This window comes from Silurus aristotelis (genome assembly GCF_946808225.1).
Source record: "Silurus aristotelis genome assembly, chromosome: 5".
Lineage (NCBI taxonomy): Eukaryota > Metazoa > Chordata > Actinopteri > Siluriformes > Siluridae > Silurus > Silurus aristotelis.
The window spans coordinates 13815429-13828964 of NC_139578.1; the positions used below are offsets into that span (position 1 = coordinate 13815429).

The following is a 13536-nucleotide window of genomic DNA, read 5'->3' on the forward strand; positions in this document are numbered from 1 at the left end:
TTTATTAAAAGTGCATCTTAGATTGTGCGATGGGGAACCGCAATAATACAGCATATAAATATCAATTTGCACGTCCAATTTTGTGAAAAAGGTTTTGGGAAGAACAAGCTACATAACTAATGGTCAAGTGTCCACATACTTTTGTACTTTAATTTGTGTCCTGGGCTCATGCAATAGATCTGTGTTGTTCAGAGCAAGATCAGTGGATTGAATTTCACATTTAAGCCACATTTATGTTTTATAAAAACACTGTACATTATATCTGATTTAGTCCACAATTAGTATGGTAAGTCGGGGGCTATTTCATGGAAAAGGTTTTTTCAAGCAGAATGTTTTTTCATTATCTGTAGAGTGCAGCACATTCTAATAATAGCCAGCTATAACGACTCTGTCCTACCAGGCCACAGTGACTCTGCAGGTTTCCTACCTCCCTCCTCCAGGAATGGCTCCCATTTTTCAACACCCACCATTGCCAGAGACTCCGCATAATACTGTGGAGCTGGACACTGTTACAGGTAAAGTCTGCACACACACACACACACACACACACACACACACACACACACACACACACACGCACGCACACATATGCTGTGCAATATGAAATTAAATGTTCAAACCCTGGACAAGAAAAACATTTATTTTGTGTTTAAAGTAATTTCCTTAACTTAATACTCATGGGTAAATTAAGGGGACAACCAGAAATGATAAAATATTAAGCTTTTTACGTTTAGTGCTTCAGTGTCACCATTTGCTCATTAACGTTTGCTGCAGTGAGCTGTTTATTGAAAAGCTACAAACAAGAAAATTCACTTATTGTCTTCTTTTATACAAATAAAAAAGTTAGTGATTAAATAGAATAACCTTCATTTGTCACATATACATTACAGTCAGGGGTGAAAAAAGTACACAAAGCATGTACTTGAGTAAAAGTAGAAATACAGTAATGAATTACATTTACTTTGTTACTGTCCACCACTGATTACAGCACAGAAATTTGCTGGGGTCAGCAGGGGTCAGTGCGCAGGGTCATCCATGATACAGCGGAGCAAATAAGGTTATGGGCCTTGCTCAAGGGCCCAAGAGTGGCAGCTTGGCAATAACCACTGAGCTACCATTCTCTCCTTAAAATGTTTATAGTAAAAAAAATAATCTGGGTTCACATATTTTATAAACTTCTCATCAATAGTTCTTCTCAGAACAATCTTTCTGAGCGGTAAAAGGTTTACCCTTAAAATTAAACCATTAAAGAAGCCAAAGGGTTAAACTATTGTTAGGATTGTGCCCATAGCAACAGGAGTACGGCTCCCCTTGGCCACTGCATATCGCACAACCTAGTCACATCACTTATTACTCACACCTCTTTCTTGTTATTCTTAATTAGCACTTGTGTATAGCCTCACCCCCACAGTGCTCTCTGTGTTACTTTTGTTTGCCTTGCTTATTTTCTTTCATGTCTCTTGCTCAGGTTACTGTTTCCTATTTATATTTAGTGTTTGGTTCCCATTTGCATGTTTGCACTCTATTAAAAATATCTGCACTTGCATTTGTCTCTGCTTGTATTACATGACCACTATCCCATACTAAATTACTTTGATAAATTTTTTAATTCTTGCTATTATTCCAGACCAATGATTTGTTGCCCACTGCATTTATTCCATAGGTATTTCCAGTATTTAACATAATGAAACTGTTAACGTTAGCATGAAAAAAGCATTAGTAATGACAACAAAGTAGCATTATTAGCAGACATTTATAATCGTGTATTCATTTGAAGTTAAACTTTAGCACAAAAAAAATCATAACTGTACTGATGCTATAAACAGAAGTTATAAACAAAAAGGTTTTTTTTGCATAATGCTTATGAATGCAGTGTTCTCATTGGACACTATGGGAGATGAAGACACAGAGAGCATGCTCATGGTTGAGGTTGCAGAGGAGCCCGAACCTGTTCCAGGACCACAAGGTCAGGAGAATGGGGATCCTCATACACCACCGAAAAGAGCTCCTCCAGCATTTACACATGGCATGAAGAAAAAAAAACAGCAAAGCAACAAAGCCCCACTTTCCAATAAACCCCAGGACCTCCAGGTGTGTGTATGTGTTAGTATAGATCCAAATATTTTGAGTTTATAGATCATGGAGATTTAAACACAAATCACAGTAGCCGTTGTCTTAATGGTTCTGCTGTAACATAATGCATTAAAAATATTGAGCTAAATATTTAATAAAGCATATACTCTCTGTTAGTGTTAATATCCAGTTTTACTATTCATATGGCAGCTTCGTAATGCTCTAAAGCACAGATTAGCCTCAGCATTATGCTTGTTATTACATTAGGTGTGTGTTAATCTTAAATATACATTTACCATTTATTTATTTGGAACAAATGTACACTTGCACAGTTATCTAATCAGCCACTCATGTAGGAGCAGTGCAATGCAAAAATGCAGCTTTATTTACCATTCAGCCCAGGCATTAGTGTGGGAAAAAAGTGTGATTTTAGTGACTTTAGCCATGGCATGATTGTTAATGCCAGATGGGAGGGTCTGAGTATTTCTGAAATTGCTGATCTCCCAGGATTTCACAAACAACAGTATCTAGAGTTTACATAGAATGTTGCAAAATGTTAAAACATACAAAAAAGAGAGATAGCTTGTGTGTGGAAATGTTTTGTTGATAAAAGGGGTCAGAGTGAAATGACCAGATTGATTTTAGGAAGAATATAGTCATTCAAATAATCAACTGCAGTGAGGCAAAAAGCATCTTAGAAGGCACCACATAGTAAAAATGTAAGCTATATATTCTACAACAGCAGAAAGCTATGTTAGATTCCTCTTCTGCCAGCCCGAGAATATCATGGGTACAGGGATGCAAATTGAACACTAGCATTTATTTATTTATTTATTTATTTATTTATTTATTTATTTATTTTTATTGAGTTTTTTCTTCTTGATGATTAGAAAACTGCTTTAATATGCATGAGTGTGCTTTGTCAGTGTTTATCAGAAACAGCGCCCTCATGTGGCAACATGGTTCATACATTTTCTCAGTAACACTGGGATTAATGCTGGAAAAGCAGCTGAAACCTAAGAGCAAATATTTACTTAATTATTTATGTGTTATTTGACTGTCTCATCTTAAGCCTTTTTTAATGTGAAGAGGAAACCCTATTAAAGGTTAACATACTAGGTGATAAGCATTAAAGAAACAGAATTAAGCACAAATACAAGCTGGTTCCTCTAGAACTGAAATGTGAGGATAAAACACACAGTATATTATGTATTTTAGAATTGTTCATTAATAAATGTCTGCATTATATTTTGATAATGTTGAAAAAATGACTGACACCAACAAGCATATGCTTGAATTAAAGATTTTAAAACACCATATGATTAAATGTTCAGGTACGGGTGCGGATCATCGAGGGAAGGCAACTGCCCGGCATTAATATTAAGCCTGTTGTCAAAGTAACTGTGGGGGGCCAGACAAAAAGAACATGCATCAAGAAAGGCAACAATCCGTTTTTTGATGAGGTAATAAATTATGAATAATTAATTAGTTAAATGAATACTACACTTAATATAAATTTTTAAAGGCTTTACATTCAGTATACTGTTTCTGCTTGGCTTATATTTTAATTACGTTGGAAGTAGAATGTTACTGAACAATCAGTCATTAAAATCATGCTTGTACTTTTTCTTTGATTTTGCACAGACTTTCTTTCTAAACTTCTTCGAGACACCAAAAGATCTGTTTGATGAACCTATATTTATCACAGTAAGCAGATCATTCTTTATATTCATTTGTTAGCAAAACTGAATGAAATTCAATAGAATTTTTATCTGTGGAATTTGAGTGTTTCCAGCTACTATTTTTGCTACCAATTTTGATGTTAAGAAGATTTAAGGTCTCTTTTGGAGTATTATTTACTGTAATACTGCCAAACTAAACCAAACCAAAGCAATGCAGACTTTAATTAATATGTGTTTATTGAAGTCTATGTAAATGCTGAGTAAACACACCAGTAAAAAACGTTTTTATCAATTGCAATTAGCAAAGTGTAAATGAATAAATGTATGTTAGCAAATGCTCATGCATTTCTCAGTGGGTCTAAATACTGGCACACACCATTGAACACTAATGAATTTTGCCAATTTACTCCAACATCTAGATTAATTAGGACATTAGGATTTTGACATTAGGGGGTTGACATTAGTAGGACATACTGGTTGATAGCGAGATTTGATGATGGTTGGTTCAGTCGAATCTTATTTGGGTTTATTAAAAAATGTATTCGTAATTTGAGTGCAATTTAAATTGTTAATGTTGTAATGAAAGTGCTGAACCATCTGTATCCAGAGAATGGCAAAGTCATTTTTCTGTGGAGCAGTATACCATCATTAGGCCAACAGGGGGCGTTTAACTAGATAGATAGATAGATAGATAGATAGATAGATAGATAGATAGATAGATAGATAGATAGATAGATAGATAGATAGATAGATAGATAGATAGATAGATAGATAGATAGATAGATAGATAGATAGATAGATAGATACATATGTACATGTAGGGTTGTTAGTGAGTTCAAGAATTGTGCCAACTAGCTGATGTTCAAACGAGCTTGCACACAAATTTCCAGAAAATAAAACGTCTAATGTCTAATGGGCAAGGATGTAGAGGCTCGAGACGTATTCAAGATTCAGAATTTTGTTGGCTACATACACAGTTATTTACACAACATTACAAGTAGTGAAATGAAAACCTTGCTTACTGCTCTTTAGACTGTACATAAGAAAATAAAAAGAAAACAGGCTAAGTGCAAAAAATGTGTGTACAGTAGGGCTGATGCAACAATAAACAGTGTGTAAGCTCCAGAATGTGTCAAATCTGAAGTGGCAGTAGTCCATATTTGCTGAACATTTGGTGTCCTTTTATTTTCATAATTATTAGTTAATAATATTTACCACTGTGTCCTGTTCAAGGTCTTTGACTCCAAGTCTCTTCGAACAGACTCTGTTATTGGAGAATTTAAGGTAGTATTCTCTTCTTCTTTTCTTTATCTACGTTTTATTATAACTTTCAATTGCCATGAATGAAAATTTTGTTTTTGTGTCTCTTTCGACGACATCTGTGTCTCCTTTTTATCTCTTGTTTGTGGGACACACAGATCTGTTCTCTCATGCACAGCTGATAATGGTTATGACTTTTTCTTTTGTTGTCTTCCTCTCTCAGCTGGATGTTGGCATGGTGTATAACGAACACAGTGAGTACTGCAGACTCCTGTGACACTTGGCTGCATGCACACTGTATTATAGTTCAAAATTTATTTGTGGTTCAAAAGTGCATTTGTTTCAATGCCATATCAGTATTACACTAAGGGAATGAGAGATTGACTTTAGTAACACGCTGATTAGGATTGCTTATGTTTATTCTTGTGGCAGAACATGCTATTCTCAGGAAGTGGCTGTTGCTGGCTGACCCTGATGATCTTTGTGCTGGAGCCAGAGGGTATCTGAAGGTCAGCCTTATAGTTCTGGCTGCAGGTGATGAAGCACCGGTGAGTCAGAAACTACATCAGGTTTGAATTGTATTTCCATTTGAAGAATTTATGCTTTTTAAAAAGAAATGTAAATCAATAAAATCTATGTCAGACTGAAAAAGATGGTGTTCAGGAGAGGGAGGACATTGAGTCGAACCTGCTGAGACCAGCAGGGCTCACATTAAGAGGAGCCACCTTCACTCTAAAAGTGTTTCGCGCAGAGGACCTGCCTCAGAGTGGGTATTACTGTATATTTGCACAAATTTCAACATTATTGAGTGAGTTTTTTTTTTTTTAATACATATGTGATGTTTTTTTCTCTCACTTCATTCTCCTTGCTAGTGGATGATGCATTTATGGATGGCATGAAGCAATTTTTGGGTTTTGAGTCAAACCGAAAAAACCTGGTGGATCCATTAGTGGAAGTCAACTTCGCTGGCAAAACGGTACATACGTCACATATGATGCGAAAACGCCTTTGATCTGCATTAGCCATGTTCAGGCAGTCTACACCACAGCCCACTAGATTCATCTGGGTTTTTATGACTGAACGTTCTATCGATCTACAGCTTGGATTTTTCTTCTTTTTTTTCTAAAGTATATTTGCTTCTGCTTTATTTTTAAGACACTCCAACCCATGACAGAAATTATAGCTGGCTGACTGAAATGTTCCAACTAGGTTTCAGCCACATTTGACCAGGTCCTAATAAAAATGCTTTTGAGTCATGAGGCTGGCCAGTGATGATGTAGAATAGGCCAAGCAGGCTCATACACTGTACAAACCAATGACCTCTCAGCATTTCAGAGTTCTTATAAAAGCTAATCAAACATATTACAGCCATGCTAAGATGATGATAATTATTTTTAATAAACCCTGAGTAAAGATGATTGAAAAATATTTTTTTTTTTAAATAAACAGTTGCTCCATGTCATATTATTCATAACGATGGACATAATTGAGTTCTTTCTCTCTAAAACATTTGATTTTGAGAGCCAGTATATGTGTATTTACAGATGTGCAGTAAAATATTGGAGAAGAACGCAAACCCACAGTGGAACCAAAGCCTTATGCTACCTATCAGAGTAAGATGAACTACATAACTGTACATATCAGAGGTTACTGGTTAAATATCATCATGTTTCTAGCCAATGCCTATTATTGCTTTTCTCTACAGTTTCCATCTATGTGTGAGAAGATGAGGATACGCATTTTAGATTGGTAAGTCCAGCTTGAATAACTATGTCACTGCACAAGAATTTGATTCATCTCGTGTTAATCATTATTTCATTTCTATTAGGGATCGAGCAAGCCACAATGATGTCATTGGCACTACATACCTGAGTATGTCAAAGATCTCTGCTCCAGGAGGGGAAATAGAAGGTAATCAGTACATTTCATATGAAGGGCAGCAAAATGTTTCATTGCTTTTTTTGGGAAAGTGCATCTTCCAGTTTCATCTCTTCAACGTAATTTTATCTTTTATCTTAAAAAATACATGTTACTGTGGCTTTGGTTATGGTTGAGTTGAATACCTATAACTGCCTATATTTCTGGGGGGCTGCCAATATTTCTGAAGTTTGCAGCAGCACTAATGAAATACAGTGTACAGAATGCAGAATGTACAAACAACTTTAGAGTCAACAACTATATTGTACATGTCCAATGCTCCCTCTGATCCTCAACCACTGCTCGACTAGTCCCAACATCTCTCAGGGTACAAGGCATGCTTCAAGACTTTTCTCTGTTCTGGCACAAACCTGGTGGAATGAACTTTCACTTGATTTCCAGAAAACCGAGTCTTTAGCAGTCTTCAAACTAAGTCTAAAGACGTACCTCTTTGAAAGGATCTTAAATTAGCTTCTTTTTTTTCTAACTTACCCCCAACATAGTTTTAAGGTATTATTATTCTGCATCTTAATAAACTTGCATTAAAATATATTTGTAAGTCACTTATGTCATGCATTGCACAATGCATTATGGAACATTTATGACTACAAACCTCATTGAGACCTCACTGAGACCTCACTGGCATGGCACGGAATGCTTATTGTAAAACTAGAATATGGATTGCTGCTGCGGATGTTTAATAGACATCTCCTTCACCATTGTGCCACCATATAAACAATTACACCCATCTCCAAACATATGATGTCCCTGTCTTTGTTCTACTAAGCGTAGTGGAATGTATTAGAATGAGTGCATTAATATAAACCTTGCTACCCTGAAACTACTGTCCGACCTGTGCTGTGATAGGATATTAATCAACATCTTCCAACCAATGTACTACAGCATCAGTATTGAATTTTGAGGCTAGTTAGTTTTTCATTTATGTCCAAAGAATGCTTTGAGGAAAAAAAGAAGTTTCTGTGATATGTGTGCATGCAGGTTAAAGGCCTGTGGTTGCATTGTCCTGGTCTGTGGCATGAACAAGAACTAATTTTTAAAACTGATCTGTTTGTTTTTATATCCACAAACACTTTCATTTAAATTCCCACTTTGGTCCCAGTGGATGTAACCCCTGCTGTTCCAGCATTTTAATATCTAGATGTGGTATGTTTATCGTATTGCATTGTACACATAGCGATGCTTGAATTGGCCTTATTTTTGGTTAACTAATTGGCTAGTAAAACACCTTCATGCAAACGCATGAAGCTCTAACTATTTTATAGTGGCATGAGTTAGTAGCAAGAGTGAGTGTTCAGCTAGTTTACAGTTGTACTTAAAGTATCCTTTATTTCTCTATGCATTCAGATGACTTGCCCCCCAGGACCCTCCAAATTGCCAGTATGTCTTTCTTTCCTACTGTATCTGTGTGATACAATATACTTACATGCACCCAATTTGAGGCACTTTATTTTCTCCTGAAAACCACAACATAGTTTGTGTGCAGTACTTTTAGCTTGTGAAATCCATGGCAAGATTGTTTTAATGTAATTTTTAGCATGATTAGCGTACACATTTACTGCTCTTACCATTTAACCCCAACATTTCTGTCTTAGTTGATGATAGCCTGGGCTTCCTGCCAACGTTTGGCCCCTGTTATGTGAATATGTATGGAAGTCCAAGAGAGTTCAGTGCCTTCTCCGACCCCTATGAAGCTCTTAACCTTGGAAAGGTAAAGTAGATCAAGTTTCACTTGAATGTCATTATACTATAGCTAAGCATTGCTGTCTAAGATATTAAGAGTCTAAAAGCCTCCATAATGACACAGTCTTGCTTGACATTAAAGTCTATTACCAAAATGGATCTAAAACTAGAGTGAATCCAGAGTGGGATGAATCTAGCTTACACTGACATCCAATAAAGTTAACTGAAGTAAGCTGTGATGGATATCTCCATTTTTGTTGAGAAGAGTGATGAAAATTTTTGTGATGGTGTGCATTGTGTGGTTTAGGGTGAAGGTGTAGCGTATCGTGGTCGTTTGCTCTTGGAGCTCACCACTAAACTTAGTGAACGAGTGGAGCAAAAAGTGGAAGACATTTACCCCGATGACCTTCTGGTGGTAGAGGTAATAGATTTCACCATTTAAAAGAAACATTTGACTTGCTAAAGAACCCACAAACATGCTTCCATGTGGACAGATTAGTCCTTTGGATGCATTTACTGTTGCTTCACATAGATGCTTGGTATTAAAATTCTTCTTCTGGTTGGCTTTCCTTGTAGAAATTTATGCGGAAGAGAAAGTACTCTCTGTTTGCTGCTTTTTACTCGGCCACACTTCTTCAGGATGTGGATGATGCAATCCAGTTTGAGGTCAGCATTGGTAACTATGGCAACAAGTTTGACTACACCTGCCTGCCTCTGGCCTCCACAACACAATTTAGCCGAGCTGTGTTTGATGGTAAGAAATCATTTTAATTCATAGTTTTAACAAACAAGAGTTCACTATTGGCCTATTCATTGTTAAAGAAAACTACCTTGAACGCATTATATACACTTACAGATCACTTGTATTAGGAACTCCTGTACACTCATGTAGTCAGCTTGTCTGCCAATTATTTGGCAGTAGCCCAATGTAATAAAAATGACACAGATGCAGTTCAAAAACTCCATCAGCTTCTTATTGGCCTCTTTCAACAAGTAGTCAAACAGCATTGTGGTTAATAAGGAACATCTCTAGGTTACGTATGAAACCCTAATTCCCTGAGGGAACAAGACGCTGCGTCGAAACACTTTGGGAACGAGTGGAGTGGGTGGAGTGAGCTCTGACCCTGAAAGAAGTGGGGAGACCAGAGGACTCAAAAGATGATGCAATCCACCTTCTCAGAGTCTGCTTATTAGCTGGGAGGCCTCTCTGTAGCAGATGAGCAGCTGATCCGGCTTCCTTCAAGGACTTGTCCTGTGGACGTACTTGTCCAGTGTGCGCACCGGAAAGAGCCGGACATGCCTGTAATCTTACGGTTTGTGGAACAACCGAGGGCACCTTGGGAATGTAACTCGTATGGGGGTACAGAAAGGCACTTGTCATACCTGGGGTAAACTCCAGGAAGGAGGGGGCCACAGAAATGGCCTGCAAGTCCCCTACTCTCTTGTTAAAGCAGTTGGCCAACAAGACCGCGGTTTCGATGGAAAGGTGCCTCCAAGGTGCCTCAGTTAGAGGCTCTAAGACCCGTGTCAGGATATTTTCGTCTAAGCCTTCCCTTTGAAAATGACAGACCTCAGATCTGTCACCTCACGATGGCTAAACATAGATTGCCGCACAGGAACCCTCACATGAGTAGAGCGATTCGCGACGCTGCGTCTCTGCACCTTCCAGGATACGATCCCAGGAGAGAGATAGTTGGCAAGCGTCTCTTCAACCTGTGGCATTGCCTCATAACCATGTTCTTTTTGCCCCAATGTGGAAATACACAGTGAAACTGTGGTAAAGGGGCAGCCCGAAAGAGGCTTGACGCATGACCTGGGCACCTAGGTGTGCAGGTTGGGAAAGAAAGGAAGACCCCGACATGAAGGTTGTGACACAGGCATCAAAAAGAATATAATTCACTAGATGAAAGCACTTTCTGCTCATTAGCCGGCCAAGTTATATCGACCTTGGCAATGGCACGTGTCCCAAACTCTGTAAACTCCTTGGCTTCCGTATTGCAGAGAGCCTTCACACCCTCTGCAAGGTCCAGCTGTGAACCCCAAGAGCTGGCAATGGCCCTCTGCCTCGGCAAAAGCGGGGCCAGATCCGCAAGGAGCCCGGGCACCCTCCTCGAAGAGTGACCAGCGGGAGCTTCCTCGAGAACTGACTTAGCATGCTCCGCTCCCAAGCAAGGGACACACAAGCTGTGTGTATAACCCCTGTAATATAGCGGGGGCATGGAGGAGCACACAGCCAGGAACTGTGCTTCACTTTTTTGCTTGCTTTCATTATATATATTTATATCTATATCTATATCTATATCTATATCTATATATATATATATATATATATATATATATATATAATTTATTTCCTTTTTTTTTGACAAACAATTTGACAAACAACACAACACACAGAGCACTTTGTGAACAAACAGAAGCTGGCACTGCCTCACTCCATATGAGCTTTATATTTCCTGGTCGTAACGTCACCCCGCCGGTGACGGCCAGTGTCCAGTATTTGACTGATTACACACATTATTTCAGAGCGTGAACATTTGGGGCGCGTTCCCAAAGCGTTTGGACGCAGCTTGAGTTCCTGAAAGGGAACTTGTTAAACACTAAAAAGCATTACTCAGATACATTAAACAGTTCTAGATTTAGCAAGCAGTCGGAAAGCCATAACACGTAAATGGTTCCAGTTTGATCCTCCAATGAGAGACCAATGGACCAATTTTTAAATGAAGTATGCTATATGGAGAGACTTACTGTTAGACTTAATTTGTAAAACTCTGTTAAACATTTGTGATAAATGGATTGTGTACACATACAATTTAGAATGTGTGATATTGTATTTCAAAGAATGTATGGAAATCATTTTGTCTTGACTTTAGAACGCCATGATAAGACCTTTTGTTGTTTGTTTTCAATATAAATAAAAGTAAAAGAAAAAAAAACCCGCATTACTCAGAATTTCTTTACAAAATAATGATTAAGATCTTGATTAAGTCTTTTAGGGTATATTTTTCTCCATTTGGTGTCAAACCTAATGCTACAACTGTCCAAATAACTGTAGGTTGTCACTACTATTACCTGCCCTGGGGAAATGTGAAGCCTGTGGTGGTATTGTCATCAGAGTGGGAAGATATCAGCCCCCGCATGGAGGCTCTTAACATGATGCTAAGTATCACAGAACATCTGGTAAGAGCAATAGAATGAGAATATGCATCTAAATGTTGTATCAAATTTAAATTGTTATATAAATATATATAAAGACGGTCCCTAGTGGTCTAGTGGTTAGGATGCGGCGCTCTCACCGCTGGGGCCCGGGTTCGATCCCCGGTCAGGGAACCAACCCCAGCCACTCTTAGTGCTGGTCCCAAGCCCGGATAAATGGGGAGGGTTGCGTTAGGAAGGGCATCCAGCATAAAAACATGTGGAAAAATCAAACATGCGGATGATCCGCTGTGGCGACCCCTAATGGGAGAAGCCGAAAGAAGATCATCATCATATAAATATATATAATGGGTGACATTGAAAAGAAAACATTGTTTGGTGCAGGATGGTCATTTCTATATTTGACTTCATTTGTGTTAGGAAACAAACCTGAATCTTGTAAAGTTGGAGCTTCAAGCAGGTGGTGACCAGGACAGACTGGAGCAGAGGGTGGTTAAATTACTTGATGATCTCATTGCAGACTGCAGGTAAAGCTCCTTACATGTATAAGAGGAGGACTAAAAAGATAATTATTTTTAATCATGTTTGGAAAATGAACTCAAAGTAATATAAGAAAGGCCTTATATTATGTCAAAAATCAATATGCTCTTAGCTTTTATTATATTAGTACATTATATTAGAATGTACTGTTACTTTTTTAAGGCATTATGGTGGTGCATTGTGTAACATTAAAGCCTCAATAAGTTTAGCATTAAAGCCTCACTAGGATCCTAGGTTTAATCCACAACTTGGCACACTGTCTATCGTCCACTGTCTTGTTTTAGATGTACTTTCTGTGTGTGCCATTTTATGTGGAGTGAATTCTCCAGCATTGTGCATGTCCAGCTGCACCATGACCCTTACCAGAATGAAGCAGTTACTGAAGATAAATGAATGAATATTGGATTTTTGTTTTGTTAAAAACTGAGTTTTTTGAACAAGTCACCAAATAAAATGTAAAAATGTAAAATTAAAAAGAACTTTTTTTCTTAATATTTATGAGCATTTTTGTGGCTTTTCTGTACTCGGTTGCTGTGGGAGTATTTTATGAGCGTAATTACCATGTTGATGTGGTTCAGGGAAGAGCTGCCTGAGCTGGATGAATGGCCATGTGTGACCCCTCTGGATAAAGCTCTAAGGCGTTTGCGTAAGGTGAACCTGAAGCAGATTGAGCAGGCCGCTTTAGCGTTAAAACATGGCCAGGAGACAGAGCTAAGCACAGTGCTGGAGCAGGCTGAGGACTGGGCCATGAGACTGTACTCACTCACTGAAGAGGTGAGAATCCCCAGATGGAACCTGTGCACGAGTCCAAAAACTAAAACAACACTGTCTGTTTTTGATTGACTCAATTTTAAGTGCTATTTCCTTCTTTTTTCTTTTCTTTTGCTCTTTGATTTAGTCTCTTTTGTTATTCTGGCATTATTGGTTTGCAGAAAATCAGATTCCAGAGAGCAGGGTACACAATGTACCTGCTTCAGCAAAGTTTGAATATTATTTGAATATTTATTGTTTTCTGCCCAACAGTTTTTTTTTTTCCATATTTGTTCTTTGGCTCTCTATCTTCTGTCATTCAATATTTATATTTAATTCAATTGTGTCACTCACACAGCCAGAACTAAATTAAAACAGAATGATGTTCATGTTGCTAGCCCAGTAAAAATATTTGGCTTTACCTTTAAGTACTAAAACATTTTATTTGATTTCTTTA

At 37.9% G+C, this 13536-nt stretch overlaps 1 protein-coding gene across 16 annotated transcripts in view; it reads left to right on the top strand.

Annotated features, from left to right (window-relative positions):
* Nucleotides 1-13536, top strand: part of dysf (dysferlin, limb girdle muscular dystrophy 2B (autosomal recessive)) — a 78890-nt gene that overhangs the window by 12243 nt on the left and 53111 nt on the right. For 8 of the 16 annotated variants that reach the window (XM_083542313.1, XM_083542310.1, XM_083542303.1 and 5 more), the window contains exons 5-23: nt 401-515; nt 1874-2091; nt 3408-3536; nt 3718-3780; nt 4989-5039; nt 5239-5269; nt 5448-5563; nt 5658-5781; nt 5888-5991; nt 6560-6628; nt 6721-6764; nt 6844-6926; nt 8298-8330; nt 8546-8661; nt 8941-9054; nt 9210-9387; nt 11689-11813; nt 12210-12316; nt 12908-13103. In XM_083542313.1, the coding sequence (XP_083398439.1) occupies nt 401-515; nt 1874-2091; nt 3408-3536; nt 3718-3780; nt 4989-5039; nt 5239-5269; nt 5448-5563; nt 5658-5781; nt 5888-5991; nt 6560-6628; nt 6721-6764; nt 6844-6926; nt 8298-8330; nt 8546-8661; nt 8941-9054; nt 9210-9387; nt 11689-11813; nt 12210-12316; nt 12908-13103 (2016 nt within the window). The remainder of the gene's footprint in view (nt 1-400; nt 516-1873; nt 2092-3407; nt 3537-3717; nt 3781-4988; nt 5040-5238; nt 5270-5447; nt 5564-5657; nt 5782-5887; nt 5992-6559; nt 6629-6720; nt 6765-6843; nt 6927-8297; nt 8331-8545; nt 8662-8940; nt 9055-9209; nt 9388-11688; nt 11814-12209; nt 12317-12907; nt 13104-13536) is intronic. The other 8 variants (XM_083542315.1, XM_083542306.1, XM_083542307.1 and 5 more) reach the window with 1 other exon arrangement.